The following is a 27,146-nucleotide window of genomic DNA, read 5'->3' as shown; positions in this document are numbered from 1 at the left end:
CAGCACGGAACAGGGAAAATGGTGGCAGAACTGGCTTAAACAGGCTCTGTGGTAAAGGGAAGAGAAAGAGAGCCATGACATAAGCCTAGAATCGGCGCCAGCTCCTTATATGGAAAAAATAACCAGGGTTACTAGAATGTAAAGGGATATGGGGTATAATCAGAGGTGGGAACTCCCAGCAGGAAATTTAATCTGAATGATCTCTCTCTGATAGGCTGTACAATTTAAAATCCCAAAGGCGGGCTAGTTAGCTCTCTCGGATAGACTGTACCCTCTGGAGTATCCAGCCAATGGAGAAACGGGGAGGGACTTGCCTTAGGCCTGGAATATAAATTTTTGCTGTGTTCTATTGTAGGGCACCGCTGCCATGTGTCTGGTTCTGTATGGGTTCCTGCAAGATCGTGAATAAATTCTTTTCTCCTCCATAACCGGGTGAGTGTTTTTAAGGTATAATGCTTGTTTCTAACAGAGACCTTCTGAATCAGTTGTAGAAAACAGTGTCTTTGAACAGTGGTTCTCGCCTGGAGGACTTGTGAAGACACAAGTTACTGGGTCCCACCCCCAAAGTTTTGGATTCAGTAGGTCTGGGGTTGGGCCTGAGAATTTGCCTTGCTAACTAGAGTTCCCAGGTGGTGCTATCGCACGACACTTTGAGTTCCACTGCTGTGTCCCCAACTTGTGCTGCCCTCGTCCGTTTCCAAATCATAATACTTTGGGGTTCTCTTCACCTCTGCTAGGCAGCCCCATACGTTTAGGGCCAGGTAGCATTTAGGGAAGATGATCTGCGTGGGGTTGGCCCAAGAACACTCCTTTCCAAGCCAGTCACCCAGGCGGAGAAGAAACAAGAGGGCAGATAATCGCAAGTGAAGGGCAGACGAGCCGTCTGAGGAGGCTGCCCTTGCACGTGATCGGTTGGGCGTCTACACCCGCGTCTACCTTCTGCCTCGTCTCCACCCACGGGCCTGACTGGCAGGATTGAGCCCCGGGACAGCACCAGCCTCCCGAGCGCCCGCCCGCGATGGCGCTGCTCGCCGCTCTCGTCTGCTGCCTGCTGGCGGCCTGGCACGGTGGCCCCGGCCTCGGGCTGCCCCTGGTGCCCGCCCGCGGCCGGAGCCCCGATCCGGCGGTGGGTGAGTCGTGCTCCACCCGTCCTCTCCCGGGACCTGCCGGGGGCGCAAAGTTAGGCGGAGCGCGTGGAGGCAGACTTGTGCCTGGCCCGGGCTCGGGGCAATGGGCCCTGGGACGCGCTGGGCACGGGGAGGGCATGGGCCACCGAGGGAGGTAGAGGACCGGAGACATCCGTAGGCCGAGAAGTTTGGGATCTGCTGGGGTCGCAAGCTTGCGCCAATGGGCGCGCCCCGGGCTGGGGGTGGGTGGGGTGGAGCGCGTCGGCCGGATTCCGCCTCCGGTGCATTTGTTTACACTCGGCGTCTCCTAGTGGCTTGCCCTTTTGGGTAGGAAGGAAAAGCTGCCTGTCGCGGAAGAAGGAAGCTGGGAGTCGGACGTCCCAAGGATGAATCTGCCTAGGGCAGAGGGGGAGCTGCGAAGTCCGGCCTTCACTCTGGATTATACATTTCATTCGGGCTCCCAGCAGCTTCTGTCGTGCATGCCTGGGTGGGCGGCCGTCCCTCTTCACTCCCCCAGGCTGAACGCTGCCCCGCGCTGGCTGTGCACGCCCGTCCATCTGCTGTCGAACCCCCCGCGGCCTTCGTTTCATCCCATTTGGGTGCCCGCGGGGCTCCTTGCGGGCCGAACCAATTATATTCGTTCCCGGCACTTAACACAGTGCCTGGTACAGCAGTGGCTTTCAAAGTGAGTCTCCATCAGCGTCTCCTAAACTTGTTAGAAATGCGAATTCCTCGCCTCAGCCCAGACCCGCTGAATCATACAATGGGGCATGCAGCCGCACAGTGCTAAACAAATCCTTCAGGTGATTCTGAGAGACGCTCAAGTTTGAGAACCACTGGTCTAGAAGGGATACATGTTTGATGACAGATTATAGGATACCGTCTGAACCCTCTGTTTCAAAGTTCAGGGTGTCCTCTTCCTCCACTTCCTTTAAAATTAATTGCTCTGCTATTTGAAGAATTAGAGAGGTGGTGCGCTGGTTTGTTTCTGGGGACAGCTGTCCCTAAGACTCAGCAGGGCAGTATTTAGTGCTAAAACTCTCTCTCCCTTGTTTCTCTTTTGCTCTCTCACTCTCTTACACGTCTTCTGGAAAGCTCTGAGGAAAATGACTGCTTTGTCTCTCCGTGTCTCTCTTTCACCCTTTCTTACATGACTTGGGGAATGCCCTGGGGTAAATGCCTCTTGTTTGTCTGAGAGCGGAGTCCAAATGACTCAGCTGTCAGGCTGTTTAAAGCAAGAACTGTCAATCTGGTTTCCCAACTGTAGCGAATGACTGTCATAAACAAGAACTTGCCATAAAAAAAAGTGTTTTTTTGTATGCCAGTTCTGCTTTTATTATTGGTGGAGTTGTGTTTCCGTAATTATATGACTGTTTAGGATTTTGAGATAAAATGTCTCAGGTTGCAGGAGACTCAAAAGAGGCAACTTCACCTTTTGGTTTTAAGGATCTGATTGCCTGTCAATGAGGGTCTCAGTGAGGCTCTGTGACTCCACTTCTCACCTCCGTGTTTTGGTAGGGAAGCCACACAGGCTGAGTCACCTCCTGCTGGAGAGGAAGGGAGAGAGTTAACTGGAGTTCAAAAGCCTGAAGTATTGATGCAGCAGTTTCAGAGTGTCTATGTTATATTACATGTTTCCCCCTTGACCCCACACCCAACCCCTCAAATAATCCTTGAACTCCTTTACTTCTTTTACACACCCAACCGTGACTGGCCTCTGCTTACTTGTATTTTTGTGTGCAAATTCCCAGCCTCAGCCCTCTGCCCTATCAAGTCCCGGGGATGAGGGCACTAGAGCCCCTGGTCAGCGACCTGTTGGAGTATTTAATATGTAGGAACCGACCTCATGAACTAACAAACAAACAAAAACCTTGTTTTCAAACAACCACTGCGAATCCAGACATCTGAACTATGGTTCAGTATATTCTTTAGAATAAATTAAAACATTTCTTTCACTTAAAGATATTTTTTGTATAATGTTGGGCCACATTGTTTCCACATTTATGTAGATATATTGACAGCACACACACACACATTCTCTGCATACTTTTAAAATATTGCCTGCAGAACAAGAAAGTCATTATGGTGTAGTTGAAAGAACTTTTGGCTTTGAACGGGGCCCCGTATTGGAGTATGGGCTCTGTCAAGGGTCAGGTCCCTGGCCTTGGATACACACACACACACACACACACACACACACACACACACAGCATTTTGTATGAAATTTCATTAGAGGTTCATTATTCATGGATATCAGGTTAAGAACCTTCTGGAGCTCTGTTCTGTGCTCTTATTTAAAGATACCCTTCAGTGAATCCAAATAATTACCCTCCTTTATCTGTCTGACAAGGCAGTGGAGTAGAAGGAGCACTAGACTGGAGAGCAAGAGAGACCAGTTCTGGTTCAGCTTCTATTACTGAAGATACGTGCTCCTGATGAAATCCTGGAGCCTGTCTCTGCCTAAATGTCATCATACGTAAATTAAAGAATTATTTATCAAGGGCCTACAGAAGTTCAGACATATTCTAGATGCTGGGGATATATAATTACAGGGACTATTTCCATCAGAGGGGTGTAGCCTTACTGTATTTCAGTCTGGTTTTTTAAAATTTAATGTGCTTATTGTCTCATTACCCTTAATTGTCACCATGTCTCACACATGTAGGTGTTCTCCTTACCTACTTTACATGTGAAAAAAGTGAGACTGAAGGACTTGGGAGTGTGGAGACACATAGAGAGGCAGTGTGTGTGATCGTTATGGGCAACATGGATTTTGTAGTCCAATTTCCTGAATACATATCCTGGCTCTGTTGCTTCTGAAATGTGTGACTTGGACTTAATCTCTGTGTGCTCCAGTTCCTAATCTGTAAAATGGAGATGGCGATGGGTTAATACAAATAAAGTCTAACATGCAGTACTCAGCACATAATCAGTATTTGAGAAATTTTAACTATTACTTGTAAATAGCAAAGTTCAAACTCAAATTCCAGATTTTGGGTTAAAAAAAACCAACAACAATAAAACTAACATAGAGTTACTAGATGCCAGGCACCTTCTAAATACTTTAGCTCTAAATCACTTAATCCTCATGTGTTAGGTCCTATTATTCCCATTTTACAGAGGAGGAAACAGAGGCCAAGGTCACATAGCAAGCAGCAGAGTTTGGGGTGAAGTCAGGCAGTCTGACTGTGGGGTCCACACTCTTGGCCACCATGCTATCCTCTCTCTTCTATGCAGTTTACTCCACCTTAATGTTCTACACATATTATAAGAAATACCTGTTTGCATGACAATGAGAGGGACTATGTATTAATACCCCAAGTGTTCTAGTTTGCTAATGCTGCTGGAATGCGAAACACCAGAAATGGATTGGCTTTTATAAAAGGTTTATTTGGTTACACAGTTACAGTCTTAAGGCCATAAAGTGTCCAAGGTAACACATTGACAATTGAGTACCTTCACTGGAGGATGGTCAATGGTGTCCAGGAAACCTTTGTTAGCTGGGAAGGCACGTGGCTGGCGTCTGCTCCGGAGTTCTGGTTTCAAAATGGCTTTCTCCCATGACATTCATCTCTAGGCTTCAGCTTCTTTTCAAAATGTCACTCTTAGTTGTTCTTGAGGTGTTTGTCCTCTCTTAGCTTCTCCAGAGCAAAAGTCTGCTTTCAATGGCCGTCATCTGCAGCTACTCTCTCAGCTCCTGTGCTTTCTTCAAAGTGTCCCTCTTGGCTGTAGCAAGCTCGCTTCTTCTGTCTGAGCTTATATAGTGCTCCAGTAAACTAATCAAGGCCCATGCTGAATGGGGGAGTCACTCCTCCATGGAAATTATCCAATGAAAGATCTCGCCCACAATTGGATGATCACATCTGCACAGAAACATCCAATCAAAAATCTCCAACCCAATCAATACCAATACGATTCCTGCGCACACAAGACTGCATCAAAGATAATGGCGTTTTGGGGGACGTAATACATTCAAACCAGCACACCAAGGAAGAACAACCTCCAGGATGATTCTCAGCTTCTCGCCAACTCAAGTTGGTGTCCTGGGTAAAGGATGTGTAGGCTGGAAATAGAGGCTAGGATATTTTCTGAATTTTGGGATAAAAGAAATCAAATTACTCTTGGTAATTTTTTTCAAATGGTGACTAAGTACCTAGTAATTGACCACAGAGAAAATTTTATGTCTTTCTTCTGGACCTTTTGTCTACCATTTGTTACCTGTAAACTTAAATGTGTTATAAAACTGGAACAACAGCATTGCGATGAAACAGCAACCAAAAAAGAACTCACATTTTTACCACCTTAACAGATCAACTGTTTTCAGCTTTCACTTTCCTGTGGCAGCTTTGGGTTTTCTTCTAATGTTCGTCCACATACAGACATACCTTTTATAAAACATCCTGTGTAGATAAAAGTTTACATTCTACCTTGTTTGCTATGTGCTGCTGATGTAACTATGTACTGCTACTTCACTGCTGATGTTTTTCTGATCAGTGCTAATCAGGGTGAACTCAAAAAATCAATCTGACAAAATCTCAATATTAAAATAATTTTAAAATTGCTTTTGAGGGTACAGAAAAATCACTGATGATATGTGGAAATTATGTATATTTAAATTGGGGGCTTTTCAAAATGGGGGTTCAGATATTGACTCTGCCTTTTATTAGCTCTATATATTAGAGCAAGTGTCCTTATCAGTTCGGCTTTAGTTTCTCAACTCTAAATGAGAACAATGATATCTACCTCAGAGAATGAAATGACTTAGTATATTTAAATTGCTCATTGCAGTGCCTGACACATAGTAAATGCTCAATATAGGGAGATGTTACTATTATTATTAGTGGTAGCATTTTCTCCAGTGAAAGAATCTTTCTCAGGATGATTTCCAAGCAGCTTTGGCTTCTACCTGAAAACCCACTGGAAGCATCTTCCTTAACAATCGTTTTCCTTAATATAATTAACAGTTTATAGATATTTATAGCAGATGATATACCTCTTTTAAATTCAGACTCTCAGGAAATTCCTCCTTTTAGCTTAAAAGCTAATACTCAAGGTTTATATTCTTTTTACATTAATGTTGAGAGGCAAGGTTGTGCAAAAACTGAGAAGTGAGGTTTAGTTCCTGGTTCTGGCATCTTCTCACTGTGTAACCTTAACAAACCACATCAAATGCCTGTGTCAACTTTTCTACAAGAAGAATCTAGTTTCTGAAGCCTTAAATTCTGCAAGGAGACATGCTGTTAAGCCACAGTGTGATGTTGTTATTGACGTGTCAGCAGGAAGCCTCCACATACTTCATCATCATACAAATTTGTTCTATAGTCCTTGTCCATCATGCTCTCACCTAGCTTATCCTTTGAATCCTCATCTTCTCAGAGGGAAGGATTGTATTTAACGTCAGGGCTTCCGAAGATTTAAATCTCTATGACCGTCACAGGGAGGAGCAGCTGTCTTACTACAAATATTTGCATGAGGATTCCACAGGAGAACTAGAGTTAACAGTGTTTCTTTTCTAATCAGCAGGACAGTTTTGGCATGTGACTGACTTACACTTAGACCCCACTTACCACATCACGGATGACCACACAAAGGTGTGCTCTTCTTCCAAAGGTGCAAATGCCTCCAACCCTGGCCCTTTTGGAGACATTCTGTGTGATTCTCCATATCAGCTTATTTTGTCAGCATTTGATTTTATTAAAAATTCAGGACAAGAAGCATCTTTCATGATATGGACAGGGTAAGTTATAAGATAAAGAGCCGTTAGATACCAGTATCTAGCTACAGTGTCCTAAGCTTCATTTGAAAGCTGAATTCCTTAAGAAAACTAATTATGTTTTAAGAATTATTTTGGTAGAAAAACATTAGATAGAATTAATCAACATTACCTTAGATAAGAAAAAAAAACACACCTGTATTTTGGGGAATATAGGTTTTAGAAATATGTCTATGTTATATGAGATGAATCCCTAAATAGCACATTTTTGTATAACTGTATTGAAGTGTTGATTAATGTGATAATAGGCCTTGATTACATAAGGAAACAAAAACTAAAGGCAACAGTGGGAGTTAACCTGTGAAGATGGTTTTGTAAAGCATCATCTTCTGGTGGTTTAACTAACTAGTTCCATCCATCATGACAGAGTGAAGAAGCCAATGCTTCCAGTAGACGAATAGTTGTCATGGGTGATACCGAGTGCTTACTTTGTGCTAAGCACTGTTTTTATTAATGTACACATCATGACTCACTTAACCGTAACAATAGGTTTTATAATTATTCCCATTTCACAGATGAGGAAATGGAGGCACTGAGCATCTAAGTAACTTGCTCAAAGTAACTTCCACGCAGCTCGTAAGTGGCAAAGCCAGGATTTGAATCCAGGCATTTGGTTCTGGACTCAGTTACTACTACTCAGTTACTGCTCATAATTCCTAAACATTTTTTGGTAGTGTGGTAGCCTCTCATAAATCTTCCATCAGGCTGTGAAATAGGCCAAGATTTCCAGTTTCTCTTTTGTGTGACATTTTGTTAATTTTCTGTAGGATTCTCTGTGGGGCAGAGGGAGGTGAAGAGTAGTTTGTCAGCTCTTTTTGATGGCATCTGCTGTTTTCTGCTGGAAATCTGTGATAATAGGCATGGTAAGGCCTTGTGCACAAGCCCACTGACTTTGTGTGGGGACTGATTTTACTCTCTCCGTTTGTGTCTCCTTTTTAGGGATAGCCCACCTCATGTTCCAGTGGGAGAACTCTCGACAGACAAAGTCATAAATGTGATCGCTAATATGACAACCACAGTCCGGAGTCTCTTTCCAAATCTTCAGGTTTTCCCTGCACTGGGTAATCATGACTATTGGCCGCAGGTAAATTTGCCTCAACTTCCAGAAAGACTTAAAGGATTTTTCCCCTTAGTAGTGTCAAAGTTATGACAATAACATATCCTTGGTGGGGGAAGGAAGTGGGCTGTGGAGGTAGAGTGTGCATCTAAATGTTAATTGTTGAGGAAGTAGGACGAGCGCCATGGGGACTTTAAAGTGAAGCTTTTAATAATTCCTAAAATATTATGTCAGTAGCGAGTTTTCAGGAGCAAATCACCCAGTTTGTAGATTATTCCTTCTGGTTTTCATTCATAATCTTCCTCAATTTCTCTTTCTTTTGAAAAGTTTTGTTGTTCCTTCACATTCCATGCCAGGGTTAACAAGGAAGGTTAACGTTGATAAATGTTTTCATTTTGAAGAATTTTTATTAGGTATGCAAAGCTCAGCACACTCTGATCTAAACTAGATTCTGCTTAAAAAACAAAAACATAGCATACTATCATAAGAAGCTAAGAGGAGTTTCTTATTCAAGTCTTATTAAGTTTATCTAATGAAGATTTGCTTCCAGGCAAAGATGAAGTTCCTAAGCAACTTGTGCAAAATAGTGGCTGCCAGTCCTGGTTACAGGGTCCTTTATGGTGGTGTTGGATCTTAGATTTGTAAAACTGCAAGAGATCCCAGAGATTGTTGTTCAGTCCAGGGGTTGGCAAATTATGGCTTGTGGGCCAAATTTCTCCACAGCCTGTTTTTGTAAATCAAAGTTTATTGGATCACAGCCACATCCATACATTTCTGTATTGTCTATGGCTGTTTCATGTTACAATAGCAGATCTGAGTAGATGAACAGATACCTTGTATCTCACAAGCATATAATATTTATTGTCTTGTCCGTTATAGAAAAAGTTTGCTAACTGCTAGGCTAGATCTGCACTTCATTTTATAGATAAGAAAATTGAGACTCAGAAATGTTAAGCTACTCATTCAAGTTTTCGCAATCACATCTCACATCCACATCCAGACAAACACCTATGTCCCAGATCTCTTCACCCTGATCCTGTGTTCAATTAGACCAATCTCCTTTGGCACATCCCTCCCTTGTGCTAGACTAAAATACTCAATACTTCCTGTGCATTATATTTATTTTCATGCCTCTCTATCTTTGTCTATATTGTCTCTTTGCTTAGACTCTCTTGTCTATCTCATGTCACCTGGGTGTTTAATGAGGATTTTGGTTATTTTTGCTAATCTAACCTGGTTGTAGTGATTTTTTTTTTTTAAAGTTGTAAGCTAGAACAAACCTACACATATGTGAGTCTTTGTGAGTCAGCATCTCAACCAATGGTCATCTTTTGAAACTATTAAGATGTTAAATGTAATAGCTCAGAGGTTTGAGGACAAACAATCTATTTGCGCCCCAAGGCTACACACATGTTTTCATTTGCCTTGGGTGACAGGCAGACTTGGGTAGTGGGAAGTATGGGGGTTTTGGAGTCACTAGAATTGAAATCCTTATCCTGTCCTGTTTCTTAGTAGCTTGACCAACCTGGGCAGCTCACTAAATGTTCTGATTCATAGGTTCCTCATTTGTAAATTGGAACAATTATACCTACCCTGCAAAGTTTTCCTGATAATTAGTGGAGCATTGCTTACTACTCAGCAAACAATAAACTCTGAATAAGGGAGGTGCTGGTTATCACAGCTTGTTCCTGTGTTATGTAGGCATTCAGTAGTGACACAAGAAATATTTTCCTAACTCTTGAAAATTTTCTCTAGTTTACCTTTATTTCTGTCTTCTTTTTGTGAAAGTCAAATCTGCTAATAATTCAAAGATATAAATACTATCTAATTTCTAAAATATATCTGATTAGATGCACAGCTACAATAAGCTGGGCAGTCAGTATACTTTAAGCATTGAAATTTTTCTCTTTCTAGCTTGTGACTTAATATCTAAAATTTTTGTCTCCATTATTCTACTGCCATCCTTTGCTCCTGCAGTCGCAGAAATATCAAATGTAACCAGAAAAGTCCCCAAACAAATTCTTCTAGAAACTGATATATGCTATCTAATTGTGGTGAATAATAGGAACCAATTAATTTGATGTGTTATTTCTGCATTAAAAGCCTATAAACATGCTCCATGGCTGCATCAACATACATATACAGACACATGTCCACACCCGTTGCAACAAAAGAGGTGGGTGTAACATGGGTTGCCCAGGAATTCCTTTCTGTGGCTGCCCAAGGAACAGCCTGGACCAGGGCCCCATTTACTCCTACACTGGCAGGACTGGGGCCTCCACATGTAGGGGTGGGTCCCTTCACGCTACACCTCGTTTCTGGGCAGTGGTCATGTCACAGTCAAAAAGGATTGGGAAGTTAGCATGGTACAATGGACAGTTGGGCATAAGACTGATGGAGGAAAGACCTGGGATTTAGACACACCTGTCCCTGGATAAGCTACCTCACTTCTCTGATGCTCATATTTCTCATATTTAAAACAGAGAGGAAAGTCTAGAGTGATGTGTACATAATTTTAAGATTTTTATGGGGCCATATCAATATCTTGGCATCTATCCCAAAGGAAACAAATGGTCAGCTCTTTGTGTTTTTTATGTTATTGTAGTTGTTTTTATTATTATTGTTGCTACCATCATTTAAAAATCAGAATCTAGATTGGCCTAAGCCTTTGTGTTAAACTCACTGAGGTGACCCAGATCTCTGACACACACTGAAAATATATTTTGGGTAATTAGTTCCAGTTAAAACAAATTGGTTATTACTTGCCCTGAGTGTGTATATATTTTCATTGTGTATTGGGTAGTTAGGAAAAGTCACCTTGAACTTGGGTGTCATAGAAAATGACTAAGTGTTTTGATTAATGCTGATGGGCATACTCTTCTAATAAATAGATCTATATCAGCAATTTGGAGAAGGAAGTGAGGAAAGTGAAAAAAAAAGGGCTTCAGTTTTTAAATATAATTCTTTAAAACAAAAAAAATAGGAATGATTATCCAATTTCACAATTGACTTCTGAGTTTTTATTCAGAATTTGTTTTCTTGATGTTTTGCTTTATCCCCCGAGTTTGCCACCACAAAGAAGTTCTATTTTCTCCACTTTACGATGATAAAAACGTTTTACGTTTATAATGCATACTTAAAAATTCAAAATATGTTGATATAATTTATGTTGCTCTAGAGAGACTTCTTCAAATCAAGAGCTTGAAGTTGCAGACCTTCATTCAGGGAGTTAAAAAGCTTTATAATAGTTTATCATTTCAGAGGGCTTTGATTAATTTTCAAAAACACGAACAGTCTCCCATCCCTGGGGTGCGCTATGCCAGGCCCTCTATGTTCACGCTCACACCTGCCTTCAGTGTCTCTTAAATAAACATATTTCCACCCACATCCTGTGCCTTGGCCACACCAGAACACATGCTCTTTCCTGTATGTGCTGCACATTTTCCATGTCTTTGTGTCTGTGCCTGGGCCATCGTTTTTTCCTCAATGCCCTCTGTGTCAACTTGGTGAAACCATTATTCCACATCTGGTTCAAAGTTTTCTTGGCTCTCCACCCAGACTCCCTGGAGCAGACTCAATTGTTCTTGCTTCTACATCCCAAGACCTCTGAGAGAGGCCCCCTGACATTGCTGCATAGCTAGTTGGTTACATTTTGTTTCCCCTCCCAATATATTATAAATTCCTTGAAGATTAAGTCTATCTTATATTCATCCTTGCATCTCCAGATGCCTAAGGCTGTAGAATGTGCTCACTTAATGATGAAGTTAATTATTCTGATGTATTCTAATGTGTAAATGGTGGAATATATTGTGTATGGCCAGGATCAACTACCTGTGGTCACCAGCAAAGTGTACAATGCAGTAGCAGACCTTTGGAAACCATGGCTAAATGAAGAAGCTCTTCACACTTTAAGGAAAGGTAAGTGAAAGGCCAACTCATCCCTATTTTACCTTCATTTATATTCAAGTTGCTTAGACTTAAATCTTTAAAATTTGATTGTGTCAATGCTGGAGGCCTCAGCATCCAGTTTCTCTGAAGGACTTAGTAGAAAGTTGCTTGTGACACTCGTGTGAACCTATTTATTTTATAGGGAGCTTGGAAAAATGGTACATGGACCCTGTACAGTAGGGCCTTTCCTGTGGTGTCTACAAAGCCCCTGCTCCACAGGCTCACAAACCATTGTTATGTTAATCCCTGACATTTTGTGAGCATAACTGAAATGTCCAGCTGTTAAAACCTTGGGGTTTTGAAAATTTTCAGACAAGTATTAAGCCAATGCTAGAATTCTTTCAGTTGTAAGTTATTTTTCCCACTATTTTTCTTAAAGCTTTGGCTTTGCCACTATTTGTTTTTTGCAAGCACTCAGCAAATCACAGAATCTTTGAAATCAAGACTGCCACCTTAGAATTAATTAATGGTCATGATTAATTTAGGGAACTATGTCTAGTCCTAGGCTCCCAAACCTGAAAGAAATATGGGAAAGTTGTGCAGGTTGAAGGGAGAGTCACAAGAAATGGTCAGAGACATTCTGGATTCATTCTAAGGAGGCTCAGTGTAGAGCAGAGGGTGTGGCGGAAAAGTTCTTACAAATGGTGTGTTGCTCTAAGGTTACTGAGATTCAAGAGGGATAGATTTAGGGCAACTTTCCAATTAAACACTGGGGTACACATTCAAGGTTGAAATTATTAAAGGTTAGATTTTCAAAAAGAGCTTCTATCACATTCAAACTTATGTGACCTGCTGGAACCATTCTAAGAATCGTAAGCTGACATGACAACAGGGAAGAATAAAGGAAATCAAAGAGGCAGTGATCATCCATGATTGAAGCCTGAGGAAAGACATGGATGGGGAGGGAGTAGAGGAAAAGGAGGCAGGGCCAAGATGTCAGGGAAGTATCTGGAAGCATCACTGTGGCAGGCCCTTGAGTGTTTTTGCCACTACTGGGTCCGAGGTGTGCCTGCACAGGCCTTGACGCCTTCTCTCCACTGGGATTGTGGCAGCTCTAGCTCATCTGCCATTTCTTTCACGGTAGACTCTGGAAAACTGCAAGTGTGTTCACACTCTTTGGATTTTTAGATTTCACAATATCTCTCATCTTAGCTCTCCAATAACACAAAATTAGGGATGAGGTATTAATCATTCTTTTATGAAAATTCAATAACTCATTGCTTGGTGTAGAAACATTCAATCCTCTTATCTGAATATTTGTTTTAGTTTCCTTGTCTGCTAAAGCAAGTACCATGCAATGGGTTGGTTAAACAATGGGAATTTATTAGCTCACAGTTTTGAGGCTAAGAGAGAGTCCAAATGAAGGTGTCTTCAAGGCAATGCTTTCTTCCTGCAGACTGGCATTCAGGGGCTGGCTGCTAGCAGCCCTTGGTCCTGGGCTCCTCTGTTGGCAGCCTTTTCCGGCCTTTCCCTTCTGTTCTGAAGGGAAGCAAGAATTTCACCTTCTTGCTTCCTGTGACCTTCCCTCTTTCTGTCTGAAATTCATTCAAAGTAAAAGACTCCAGTAATAGGAGTAAAACCCATCCTGATTGAGTTGGGCCACACCTTAACTAAAGAAGCCTCATCAAAAGTTCTTACCTACACTGGGTTCACACCCACAGGAATGGACTGAGTTTAAGAATATGTTTTTCTCGGGTACATACAGCTCCAAACCACCACAATTGGGTATGCTTCAATATGTGGAAGTGCCAGCATCGGGCCTGACACATAAAAGGTTTTCAGTAAATGTTAAATCTAATTGTCATCTAATGACAGTGTATGTATGTGCATGCCAAACAATGAGATATAAGTACAAACTTCTAGACTGGATTGTAAACCTTAATTAAGAATTTGTTTTCACAATGGTATATGTGGGTGTGTTTTCTTAAAATTTGTTTTGAATTTGTTTTCTTAGGTGGCTTTTATTCACAGAAAGTTAATCTGAGCCTTAGGATCATCAGTCTGAACACAAACTTGTATTACGGCCCAAATATTATGACCCTGAACAAGACTGACCCAGGAAATCAGTTTGAATGGCTAGAATATACACTGAATAGCTCTCGGCAAAATGATGAGAAGGTAGATCACGTGGACCAACATCATCAGGGAATGAGCAGAGGACTAAACAAGTATATTTATTGAAATTGGGGGAGATGGTATCTGGTATTAAGAGTAGTACTAGAATTTGAAGACGGTTTAACAAGAAACACCTTATGACTTATCTCTGTAGATTTTGTGTGTGTGTGTTTAGTTTTTGTTTTTATTTTTATTTTTATTTTTTTGCTTTTAATGATTTAAGGATTGACGTCTGTTCATATAAAAAGAGGACCATTTTTAACATTTGTGACTGAGGGCATAGTTACCTTATATTGTCAACAGTGTAGTTTAAATGAGACAAGGGCAAATACAGTGACCTTAATAGTTTCATAGTTTTGTCTTTTTCTTGTTATAAATAAGAGAGACAGTACTTTTGCTTACTAGGTTTGAATTAATATACTTTCAGTCTTGGGCATCCAAATGTCATTTAGTTGTGGTCCATGTGTTAATGGATTCTCCTCAGTCCTCCCTGTGCTTCTTCTTTCAGGTGTACATCATAGCCCACATTCCAGTGGGATACCTGCCCTGCTCAGAGAGCATCACAGCCATGAGAGAGTATTATAATGAGAAGTTGGTAGATATTTTTAGAAAATACAGTGATATCATTGCAGGACAATTTTATGGACACACTCACAGAGACAGCATTATGGTTCTTTCGGATAAAAAAGGTAATGCGATGTTCTGTTTGCACCTCCTTAGTCCAAGACGCTAAAGCAAAGCTGGGAAGATCAGTACCTCTCCCCAATACTTCCCCAGTCTAAGATTGTTAAGGCAAAACAGGGATGATCTAGTAAATTTACTAATCCAGTAAATTAAAAGTTTCATGAAATCAACTTGCCAGCAGCAGCCTTTTCAGAATTACTTCACATGGTTTCATGAAGAGTATTACGAATGTTCAAATAGTATTAGAACAGCAATTGGGTTTTTTTTTAAATGCAATTTTATTTAGGTATATTCACACACCACAGACCCATTCAAAGCATACAATCTGCAATTGATTCTTTTTTCCCACCTAAGCTCCATAGGGCGAGCACACTTAATTGATGTCAACACAAAAGCCTCTGAAACTCAGCTCACTCAAATTTTCTTTTAGATCCTTGAGTTTGGAGAAATAGTACTGTAATTCACCTTTCAGACTCAGGTTTCCTTTGATGTGATTTATTTTACTTTTCTCAGAATTTAAAAAAGTAAGTATAATTTACACCAATGGTTTAAAATAAAATATATTAAAGTCACTTTTAAGTGCTTATTGTCATTGTCACCCATCAACATTAGAAGAAAACAACAGAAGGAGGTCTAGCATCAAACAAAGCAATGATTTTGGGTTATCTCCCATTTTTGAATATTATTTCTACATGAGGGCAGAAAACAGAGTTGGCAAAATAAGAGTTCTGATTTTATACTAGTCAGACAGGAGAAAAATCAATATGCATTTTTTTCAGAAATTGGGGAAAATTTAAAAAATAGTTTTGCACTTTCATCTAGAATAAATGGGCTCAGTAGAGATGGCCTTTTTTCTGGCTTTTGATAGCTTTTTTCCACAGGAAGAAATTTAGCTCTATAATATGTATAAAATATGATGACACTTTAATCCAGTTCTTATGTAACACTAAAATATTGTTTTAGGTAGAGCTGCAAAGCTAGTTAGTTTTGGGTTTTGTGTGTGTGCGCACTTGTAATGGACTTGTGTTCTTTAATCAAGGAAGTTTTCAAGTATGTATATAAAAGTAGAGAGATAAAAAAATTTACATATATATACACATACATATGTATAAAGGTGGAGAGTAGAGAGAAAACAAGCCTGTATTTTACATTTATCAGGATTTTGCTACATTTGCTTTACTTTTCACTTGTTTTTCTTTTTCTTTGCTGGAGTATTTTAAAATGAATGCTAAACATCAGATTATTTCAGCCCTACATACTCCTATATGCATTGCTAAAATATACAGACATTAATTTAAATAACCACAATACCTAACAACATCAACAGTAATTCTTTGGTATCATCCAATAATCATAAAATTATTATTTTAATCCATAATAAAAATTTATGATAAATTCTCTGATTTTCTAAAAAAAAATGTGTCTTTTCAATTGTAGCTTCAAATTAGGATCCATCAATGATCACAGATTATTTGGCTGTCATGTCTTAACATTTTAATCTGGAACCTGTTCATATTTTTAATATAGCTAAACAGTTTTTAAAATTATATATATATATATGTGTTTTGTCCAGGAGGTCCAATAAGTTCTTTGTTTGTGGCTCCTGCTGTTACTCCTGTGAAGGGTGTTCTAGAAAAACAAACCAACAATCCTGGTGTCAGACTATTTCAGTATGCTCCTCATGATTATAAATTATTGGTAAGTTGGTACAGTTTTAGAGTTGATTCCATATTAATGCATGTCATTACAGTTTTTATTAATTTAGTTGACTGCTTCTAAGCAGGGTAGTGTGATTTATTTTATATTGAAATTTCATGACATCTTTATTATTTTTGATGTTTGGAATATTTGTCAGCACTTTCTGTGTGTGGGTTTATGAGATGTGCTTTGAGAGGCTGCTTCTGTCCTAATGACTTTATTTAGATTGAAGATTTACTTGGGAGGTATCTAATTTGTGAACTTGCTTGCATACTGAAATTTGCATTAAGCCATATTTGTTATTAATTACTCTTTACCAGAACATAACTATTAAGAAGGGTGTAGGCTTTGGAACCATACTGTCTCATGAGCTGTATCGCTTAATTTCTCTGTGTTCCAGTCTACTCCTCCATAAAATGGGGGTTAAAATACTACGGACTTCATTGAGGTGTGAATTAAGTGTGAGGATTAAATGAGCAAATGTACGTAAAGCACTTAGAAAAATGCTTGGCCCATAGTAAGTGCTCAATAAATATTATCAAAAACAAACAAAACAAAAAAAAACATACACAAAAATGAAGAAAAAAATTGAACTGGACATTTGTCTTGGAGAAAAAGTTCTTGGGTGTGTGTACCTTCCTGTATGCTTTAGATCACTTTAGTATCAAAAGGCTAGGTATTTAGCCAATGGGTCCTTCAGCTTGGGTAGCTATTCTTTTCTACAAATAAAATTGGGAAAAATTCACCTCAATTATAGTCTCTGTTGATGTAATTGCACTTCTTTCCTGGATAAATTTAATAGGAGATGGCTCTGTTTTTTGCCTAGAGTATGTTTTCACAAAGTAGGTAGAGCAGAAAAAATCTGATTTAATCCCCAAATATTAGATTAAATAACAGGTTGACTGATAAACTAATCCAAAGAAATTCTTTGACAACTATTAGTTACCTATTTCTTATATCTCAACCTCAGATATACGTGTGTGTGTGTGCTGACATGGAAAGAGGTCTGTGATATACCACTAAATAAAATAATTTTTGAAAGTACAAAACTCTTTGTCTAGTATGATTCCATTCTTGACAAATATAGTATGTATATTATAAATATTTACATTTGTTTTTGCACCTTAAGGCTAGAGCAGCACACACATACTGGAGTGCTCGTAAATGTTAACTAGTTTTCCAGAAAAAAAAAAGAGCCTTGATTTGTAGTGCTTGCCTATTTCCATGGTGTAAATTCTCCCATTGTGACAAATTTCAGGCTGCTAAAATGACATCATCTGGTTCACAATATTCCTGAAAATTTAACCATTGTCTCCTGTGAGCTGGTATGAACACACTGTAGATTTATACACAGATATCAGCCATGGTAACCTCTGAGGTGTGTGAATTGAAGGCTTTTTACTTTTTACATCTCTGTGTGTAGTTTGGACTCTTCTTGCTGTGCGGTGCTTTATATGCTGAGAAATGAACCAAATTTTGTTATTATTTGAACTGTAGGATATGCTGCAGTATTACTTGAACCTCACAGAAGCTAATCTAAAGGGAGAATCCGACTGGAAGCTGGAGTACGTCCTCACCCAGGCCTATGATATTGAAGATTTGCAGCCAAAAAGTTTGTATGGATTAGCTAAGCAGTTGGCAGTCCTGGACAGTAAGCAGTTTATAAAATACTATAATTACTTCTTTGTGAGTTATGACAGCAGTGCAATGTGCGATGAGAAATGTAAGGCCTTTCAAATTTGTGCAATTATGAATCTTGATCGTGTTTCCTATGTAGACTGTCTTAAACAGTATTACATCCAGCATTATCACTGATATTTCACAGTTTGTTTTCATAGGAAATGTAACATTGCTTTGTTTCTGAGATCGACTTGTGAGAATTGTTGTGTAAATCTTTGAGAATTACTGACTGAGCCAGCAGAATTCCTGACTTTGCTATGTCCTTGTTATCATGTATAACATTGTTGAAATTGTCATTTATATGGTAAAACCAAAGACTTCTCACTAAATATGAGTTATTCTTTATTTGATAATTTTTAGTCTTATAAGTCACTCTGGTTAAAACCTCACATGTAAACGTAGGTTAGAATTGTTCATACACATCATCTACTCTTTGGAAAACACCTGGGTCTCGTTAGGGCCATGTCCGAGTCTATAGATCATCCTGGGGCATGGATTGCCTAACTTTTTTCACTCTGTGAGTGGAGTGCCTTCGTTAGCAACGCTAAACTTTGAAGGATGAGAATGTCACATGTTGTCCTTTCGGCAACTCTAGGTTCTAGTATAGGACCTGGCATTTAGTAAATACTAGTTGAAATGAATCAGCAGGCCTGAGTATTTCCAAAAAAAGTGTGACATGATGCAGCAGTGGCATTTTCTTTGTCTTAATATCCCAAGAGAAAGAGTATAAAGATGAGTTTTTATTTAATGGGACTGATGTTAGGGCTCTTACATGGGCAAGCTGTTGTCAGCTTCCAGGGTAACTGGGAGAATTGAAGTAGGACAGTGGAGAGGCAGGCTGAGGAGTTTAGGGGAGAAGATTGTACACCCCAGTACTTTGGCTTGCTGGAGAGACATACAATCAGCAAACTTATATCAATTGATGAAGAGAGTGGAACTCATCATCCTACTGACTGGTTGAATTCATGTTAAAAAAAAAAAAAAAGACCTGTAGATGAAAATCTCATCATAATCAACCCAAATCATCCTGATTTCCAGAGGGCTGAGAAAATAAATATTACAAAATAATAACATTATATTTATGAAGCCATCAATACTCATTAGGTAAACTTTACTTTTTTTGATTTTTGCTTTTCAGGTTTAAAAATTTTTATAAATGAGTATATCTTATAAGTGAGAATGCTGAAGCAAAACTTCATTGTTACAAAATAACCACATAATTTAGAAATAGTCATGCCTGCAGTTATATTAAAGTTGGCATTTTTAAATGACTAGATCATGTATTCATATATTATTATACTTATGGACAGAAATTCCAAGAAAACAATTTTGCACTGTATATGGAACATTTTAAAAACAGTAAAAACCAAAGATGTCTGTGAGCTTCCAACACTGGAAATGGACTAGTTTGGACTTGCAGGATTATTGTATAGGAAATTCCTGCAACTGCTGGGCAGTGGAAATTTAGTACCTTTCTCACATTATTCTACAGTTTAAAATTTTTACTGGTTCCTTTTTGAATTGAGTTTATTTTTATCTTAAAATAGAAATAAATGATCTTAAATTTTCAGTGACATTTAAGGACACTATCAGCAGTTAAATGAACTTCTCCATTCTAAAAATCAGAGCATGTTACAGTTGTTTATTGTGGTTTTTATTTCAGATTGTGTTCAAATATATAATAAATTGTATTATGTCCACAGTAAACCTTGTCTTAGCTTGCCTCTGTTCCTTGGTGGTGCTTTGGCAAATTCATAAACTACATCCCATCTGGATTTTTAAAATCTCTACTTTGAAACTAGTTTTGTTTCATTATTTAGCCACATATTGGTAAGTAGAAGGGGAGTAAAGGTAAGTGGTGAAGGAAAAGAGAATATACTGCTTAATTAGGGCCACTGATTTGTTGGGAAATATCCATTCAAATGAATGTTTTTCATTCATAATATTCATATTCATAAAATTCATTCTCCTTGAGTCTTCTGATGTTCTTTTATAAACCATCTTATCAACCCACCCCACACACACTGTTTTGCTGAAATGCTGTGTTTATGCCTGCTGAGTTCCAATCTCCTTCTTTTGCCTCAGAGGTAATCACCACTATGAAATTTATCTTTTCATTACTGTGCAGACCTTGATAATTTTACCACATACACATGTGCCCCTAAAAAGTTCATAATACTAAAATAAAAAGTGCATGGTATTTAAATGTTTACATTTAATATGATATACTTTATGAATCCTTCTAGAACTTATTTGACTAAATATTTTCTTTTTAAGATTTAGCTATGCCTTTGTGTCTAGTTCCAGTTTATTCATTTATTTGAATCCATACTCTTATCTTAATTTATATATATAATTATCTGTAGAGAAATATTTCATGGAACTTGAAAGGGAGTTAAAATGGGGGTTAAAATACTACTGACTTCATTGAGGTATGAATTAATTGTGAGGATTAAATGAGCAAAAATATGTAAAGCACTTAGAAAAATGCTTGGCCCATAGTAAGTGCTCAATAAATATTATCAAAAACAAACAAAACAAAACAAAATACCCAAAAATGAAGAAAAAAATTGAATTGGGCATTTGTCTTGGAGACAAAGTCCTTGGGTGTGTGTACCTTCCTGTATGCTTTAGATCACTTTAGTATCAAAAGGCTAGGTATTTAGCCAATGGGTCCTTCAGCTTGGGTAACTATTCTTTTCTACAAATAAAATTGGGAAAAATTTCACCTCAATTATAGTTTCTGTTTTAATTGCACTTCTTTCCTGATAAATTTAATAGGAGATGGCTCTGTTTTTTGCCTAGAGTATGTTTTCACAAAGTAGGTAGAGCAGAAAAAATCTGATTTAATCCCCAAATATTAGATTAAATAACAGGTTGACTGATAAATTAATCCAAAGAAATTCTTCGACAACTGTTAGTTACCTATTTCTTATATCTGAACCTCAGATATATATTTGTGTGTATGTGTGTATGTGCTGACATGGAAAGATGTCTGTGATATACCACTAAAATAATTTTTGAAAGTACAAAAACTATTTGTCTAGTATGATTCCATTCTTGACAAATCTAGTATGTGTATTATAAATACTTACATTTTTTTGTACATTAAGGCTAGAGCAGCACACACATACTGCAGTGCTGGTAAAAACAACTAGTTTTCCAGGAAAAAAAAAGAGCCTTGATTTGTAGTGCTTGCCTATTTCCATGGTGTAAATTCTCCCATTGTGACAAATTCCAGGCTGCTAAAATGACATCATCTGGTTCACAATATTCCTGAAAATTTAACCATTGTCTCCTGTGAGCTGTTATGAACACACCGTAGATTTATACATAGCTGTCAGCCATGGTAATCTCTGAGTTGTGTGAATCAAAGGCTTTTCTAAAATATGGATGGAAGAACAAACTACCAAGAATGGCCAAGAAAGTCCTGTAAAATACAGAGAAGGTGAGTGTTCTAGTTTGCTAATGCTGCCGGAATGCAAAACACCAGAGAAGGACTGGCTTCTACAAAAGGGGTTTTATTTGGTTACACAGTTACAGACTTAAGGCCATAAAGTGTCCAAGGTAACACATCAACAATCAGGTATCTTCACTGCAGGATGGCCAGTGGTGTCCAGAAAACCTCTGTTAGCTAGGAAGGCACATGGCTGGTGTCTACTCCAAAGTTTTGGTTTCTAAATGGTTTTCCTCCAGGATGTTCCTCTCTAGGCTGCAGTTCCTCAAAAACGTCACTCTCAGTTACTCTTGGGGTGTTTGTCCTCTCTTATCTTCTCTGGAGCAAGAGTCTGCTTTCAACAGCCATCTTCAAACTGTTTCTCACCTGCAGCTACTCTCTCAGCTTCTGTGCATTCTTCAAAGTGTCCCTCTTGGCTGTAGCAAGCTCACTTCTTCTGTCTGAGCTTATATTGTGCTCCAGTAAACTAATCAAGGCCCATGCTGAATGGGCGAGGCCACACCTCCATGAAAATTATGCGATGAAAGATCTCATCCACAGTTAAGTGATCACATCTCTACAGAAACATCCAATCAAAAGTGTCTAACCCAATCAACACCAGTACATTTCCTGCCCACACAAGACTGCATCAAAGATAATGGCATTTTGGGGGGCATAATACATCCAAACCAGCACACTGAGGATACTATCTATACCAATTACCAAGATCACTGTGTGTTATTGGCATGAGGGTAGACCAGGAGACAAATGGAAAAGAATAGAGAAGCCATAAACAGATGCATATCTATATGCAGACATGGCATTGAATATTGGAGAGAAATGATAGCTATTCAATAAATGGTGCAGGTGCAATTAGTTATCCATATGGTGGGAAAATGAAACTGGATCCATGCCTCTTGCTATACACATAAAGACTTGAATATGTGATAAAAACTTTCAAACTGTAGAAGAAAATGTGGGTGAATATCCTGACCTCATATTAGGAAGAGATTTCTTTAGGCATGAAAACATTAAGGATAATGAAAACGATTGATTAATTTGACTACATCTATTCATCAACACAAAGAAAGTGAAGGAATTGCCACTGGGACAAGATCATTTGCAAGATGTATAACTGGTAAATGATTAGTATCCGGATAAAATAAAGAATACATATAAACCAGAAAAGACAAAGATAATGTACTAATACATAAAAAATTCAAAACAATCTCTCCCTATAATTATATTTCCATTTTTATGCTTTAAGTATTTTTCTGCTTTATTTATTTTTAAAATTAATTTTACCATAAGTTTTTCTATTTTATTAGTTTTTTCTTAAAAGAATCAGCTTTGGCTCTTCTGTCCCCTACTGAATTGTTTGAAACATTAAAAAAATAACAATTTTCTACCCTCTACTTTCTTTGAAACTGTTAAGTTATACTTTTTCTAAATTCTTGGGTTGATAAGCCCATTAATTTATTGTTGTTTTATTTTTATTGAAATATAAAGCTATATAGTTTCCTCTAAATAAAACTTTAGCTATATTCTATATGTTGTCGTAGAGTTCTAAATATTTCAAATTTTTGTCATAAATGTATCTTTCATTCCATATCAGAAATGAACTTAAATTTCCAAATTTATAGTTTTGTTTTATTTATCCTTTGTTCTTGCATCCTAACTAAATTGCACTGTGGTCAGAGAATATGTCCTCTGTGATACTGTATTAGTTCCCTATTGCTGTGCAACAAATCATTCCAAAATTTAGCAGCTTAAAACAACACACATTATCTCACAGTCTCTGTGGGTCAGGAATCCAGGCAAAGGCTTAGCTGGTTCTCTGCTTCAATGTCTTTTCAAGGCTGAAATCTATAAGTGTTGGCTGGACCTTTGGTCTCATTTGAGGTTTTGACTGAGGTAGGTCAACTTCCAAGCTCACTCGTATGATTGCTGCAAGATTCAGTTCCTCCAAGTCTGTTGGACTGAGGCTGCTGTTGGTTGATCAGAGGCTGCATTTAGTTCCTTAACATGTGAGATTTTCCAGCTAATTTCATCAGAGCAGCCATGTGAAGTGAGTCAGAGAGAGAGAGTATGGGTGTCAGCAAGAGAGGGAGAGAGTACTATGGAAGCAGAAGTCACAGTATTTGTAACCTAATCATGGAAGGGATCCCGTAACTTTTGTCATATTCTTTTCATTAGAGGCAAGTCACCAGGTCCAGCTTTGAGGCTTACTCAAGGGGAGGATTTACACAAGGAGCTGCCAACTAAAGATACTGACCCTTTTACATATATTTGAGGCTGTTTAAGTGTGCATCTTCCCAGTTAGTTGTATCTTTTTTTCTTCCCTTTTTGTCCTAAAATTATTTTATTTCATTTCAAAAGACTTTCTCAGCTTTCTTTTGATGTTTCACATATGTGTGTATGTATATATTTTTAAAGTTTTTTTCCATTTACTTTCAACATTTAGGTATCTTTCTGTTATAGGTTTATCTCATCTGTATTATATGGAGGTGGCATGTTTTTAACCTAATCTAATTTTACTGGCTCTGTCTGATTAATCAGCTTACTATTTTGCATATGATATATCTGTATTTATTTTTATCTTTTCTCTTTTTGTACAGTTATTTTTTACCTTTTTTGGATTGTTCAAGTTTTTTTATTCCTTCTAATAATTTGGAATTTATACATTTTATTGCTGTTAGTGATGAACCGTAAATTTTCACATAAATTTCACTTGATCTAAAGTTTAATTTTAACAAATATATACTCAGATATTAGAATTCAATATTGGAACTCTTTAAATCTGATCATTCCCCTCTCTTATGACATTTTATCATTGTCCAGTGTTTTAGCAATAAATTATTTTAGCATTGTTTAATTTTGTCAATGCATGTTTTTCCAAAAATAAATTTATTTTACATACACACCTCCTTTTTTTTCAGTATAGTTTGGCTGGGTATAAAATGCTAAGATTGTTATTTTGTTATTTTCTTTTAGTACTTTAAAAATATTATTCCACTGGTTTCTGGCTTCAATTGTTACTACTGATAATTGTTTCAGATTAATTTATGCTGCCTATTGATTAATTATTTAAAAATAATCTGTCTTTTCTACCTATCTGTGTTTAAGATATCTTTGACTTTGTTCTATAACATGATGTCCCGTTTAATTTACTTAGCTTGGCATTTGTTGGGCTGCTTAAATATATGGATTCTTGTTTTTATCAAATCTTGAAAGTTCTCATCTATCATCTTTTTTTAATATTATATCATCTTTGCTTTCTAAATACTGTAATTCTGGAACTCTTATTAAAAATAAGTTTGACCTTCCCATTCTGCCCTCTGTGTCTCTAAATATTTGTTTTGGTTTGCTAAAGCTGCCAGAATTCAATATACCAGAAATGGGTTGGCTTTTACAATGGGGATTTATTAACTTACAAATTACAGTTCTTAGGCCATGAAAATACCCAACTCAAGGCATCAACAAGACAATACTTGGACTTGGACTTCTGGCTGCTGGCATCTGGGACACCTGTCACATGGAAAAGCACATGGCCAGCGTCTCTTGGTCTTTCTCTCCCAGGTTTCATTGCTTTCAGCTTCTGGCTTCAGTGCCTTCCTGTCTGTTTTCTGTGGGTCCTGTCTTAACTTCTCTGGAGCTTTTCTCAAAACTTCTCAGGGTATTTCTCTCTATTTCATCTCTTAGCTTCTGTATGTGTTTTATCCTCTTACAAAGAGGATTAAGAGTAAGAGGATTAAGACCCACATCTCAAACAAAATAACTGAATCAAATTTCCCACCTACAGTAGGTTTGTACCCACAAGAATGGATTAAAAGAGCATGATCCTTCCTGGGGTACATATAGTCTCCAAACTACCATGGTATTCCTTTCATATGTTCCATCTTTTTGTTTCTGTTTGATACATCAGAATTACCTTTCACTTATTTCCTCATTGGCTCTCTCTAACATAGTGCTAGGAATTAAATTTAGTCCCCACAAGTGCATTTTCAAGTCCTAACCCCTAGGCCTGTGGATGTGAACTTATTTGTAAATAGGTTCTCTGGAGATGTTAGTTAAAATGAGGCTGAAACTGGATTAGGGCAATCCCTAATCCAATCTGGCTGGTGTCCTTACAAGGAAAGGAAATTTGGACATAGAGAGAGAGGAGGGGAGAGAGAGAGAGAGAGAGCACACTCTAACCATGTGATGGAGACAGAGATTGAGTTATGCTTCTGTAAACCAAGGAAAAACATGGATTGCTGGCCACCCACCAAAAGTCAGGGGAGAGGCATGAAACAGATTCTCTCCTGTTAAGTGGAATATGGCCCTGACTACACCTTGATTTCTGACTTTTAGCCACCAAGCCATGAGACACATTTCTGCTGTTTAAGCCAATTAGTCAGTGGTACTTTGTTACAGCAGCCCTGGCAAACTAAGACACATGGTATTCAACAATTTCATGTCATTTAGAATTGCAGTTGTATACAGGTAATTGAAAACTCAATAGAGACTTAAGGAAATAATTTTTCTTTTAAAGTATTAGATAAAAAAGCTTTAGAAATAGGCAATCTAGCCTGGGTTCAGCTTCATATTGATGTCCTCAATGGCTTAGGACATTTTTTCTTTTGTACCACTATCTTTTGTGATATGGGTCTTTGTATTCATCCCTGTTGCCTTATATTTTCAAGAGAGATGCTGTACCTCCAGGCTTACATGCATGTCCTAGGCAGAAAGAACAGGAAGAGAAAAATATAATAGAGGCATGCCAGTAGATTCTGACACTTTTGGGAAGTTTATCTGAAAATCCTAACCTGTGACTTCAGTTTACACATTTTTGGGCATAACTGGTGTACACTGCAACCTCTACCTGCAAGTGAGTCTAAAAAAGTTAGTATTTTTGGCTAGGTACCTTGCCAAGCCTAAAGATAGGAATTCTGTTGGTAAAGATGAAAGGAAGAATGATTGTTTCAATGAATATATCTCTCATTTCTAAAAGTTCTGACTTTTTTGCAAATACACTGTTTTTTTTGTAGTATTTTATGTATGCATACATTTGCATGTTTATATATTTAATTTCTTTGGTCATTTTTAGACAGACATTAATTATTTTAAATTATTGAAGGGTGATTTGTTGTTGTTGTTAAAAAGCTTCTCACATGGTTTTATCCCTCATGTGTTGCATAATTTTGGATTTTGACTCATGTTCACTGGGGCTTATGGGTATGCTGGTTGACTTGGGTTGAGATAATATCACCCTACAAAGCAGTGAATATTTTTATGTTGATTTCTCATATGTACACAATGTAGATTTGAACTTCAAATTTCACTAAAGGGCAAACTTTTTATACTAGTTTTAAGGACTGCAGAAACTTTTTTTTTAATCCTTTGCTTTAGTTTGCTAAAGCTGATGAAATGCAATATGCCAGAAATGGACTGACTTTTAACAATGGGGATTAGCTTACATGTTTGCAGTTCTAAGGCTGTGAAAATGTCCAAATTAAGGTATTAATAGGAAGATACCTTCTCCCTGAAGACCAGCTACAGGCAAGCTTGGACTGCTCCATCAGATAGCAAAGCACATGGCAATGTCTGCTGGTTCTTCTCTCCTGGGTTTCAGTTGCTTCCAGGTTC

At 38.2% G+C, this 27,146-nt stretch overlaps 1 protein-coding gene across 5 annotated transcripts; it reads left to right on the top strand.

The window, feature by feature from the left end:
* Positions 1–371: 371 nt before the first annotated feature.
* On the top strand, positions 372–19,115 carry SMPDL3A (sphingomyelin phosphodiesterase acid like 3A). Of its 5 annotated transcripts, none has more exons than XM_037844431.1 (8): positions 387–432; positions 6,648–6,864; positions 7,840–7,984; positions 11,779–11,875; positions 13,860–14,023; positions 14,529–14,709; positions 16,278–16,402; positions 17,900–19,115. In XM_037844431.1, the coding sequence occupies exons 2-8, from the start codon at positions 6,851–6,853 to the stop codon at positions 18,215–18,217; spliced, it is 1,044 nt and encodes a 347-aa protein (XP_037700359.1). In that variant the 5' UTR covers positions 387–432; positions 6,648–6,850; the 3' UTR covers positions 18,218–19,115. The 5 variants fall into 5 exon arrangements, with proteins under 5 accessions (XP_037700361.1, XP_037700359.1, XP_037700358.1 ...); XM_037844430.1 differs by lacking the exon at positions 387–432 and adding an exon at positions 717–1,130 and having other exon boundaries at positions 6,651–6,864; XM_037844429.1 differs by lacking the exon at positions 387–432 and adding an exon at positions 717–1,130.
* The last annotated feature ends 8,031 nt before the right edge of the window (positions 19,116–27,146 follow it).

The sequence above is a fragment of the Choloepus didactylus genome, chromosome 7, assembly GCF_015220235.1.
Source record: "Choloepus didactylus isolate mChoDid1 chromosome 7, mChoDid1.pri, whole genome shotgun sequence".
In the NCBI taxonomy this organism is placed as follows: domain Eukaryota; kingdom Metazoa; phylum Chordata; class Mammalia; order Pilosa; family Megalonychidae; genus Choloepus; species Choloepus didactylus.
The sequence above is the reverse complement of the archived record's forward strand: the minus strand, read 5'-3'. Positions and strand labels throughout refer to the sequence as shown.

Bases quoted from the DNA above. Each gene is read 5' to 3' on its own strand.
- SMPDL3A (XM_037844429.1), top strand. From the start codon at position 1,019: ATGGCGCTGCTCGCCGCTCTCGTCTGCTGCCTGCTGGCGGCCTGGCAC. The intron at 11,876-13,859 runs GTAAGTGAAAGG...TTGTTTTCTTAG, and splicing joins TCTTCACACTTTAAGGAAAG to GTGGCTTTTATTCACAGAAA. The intron at 16,403-17,899 runs GTAAGTTGGTAC...TTTGAACTGTAG, and splicing joins CTCATGATTATAAATTATTG to GATATGCTGCAGTATTACTT.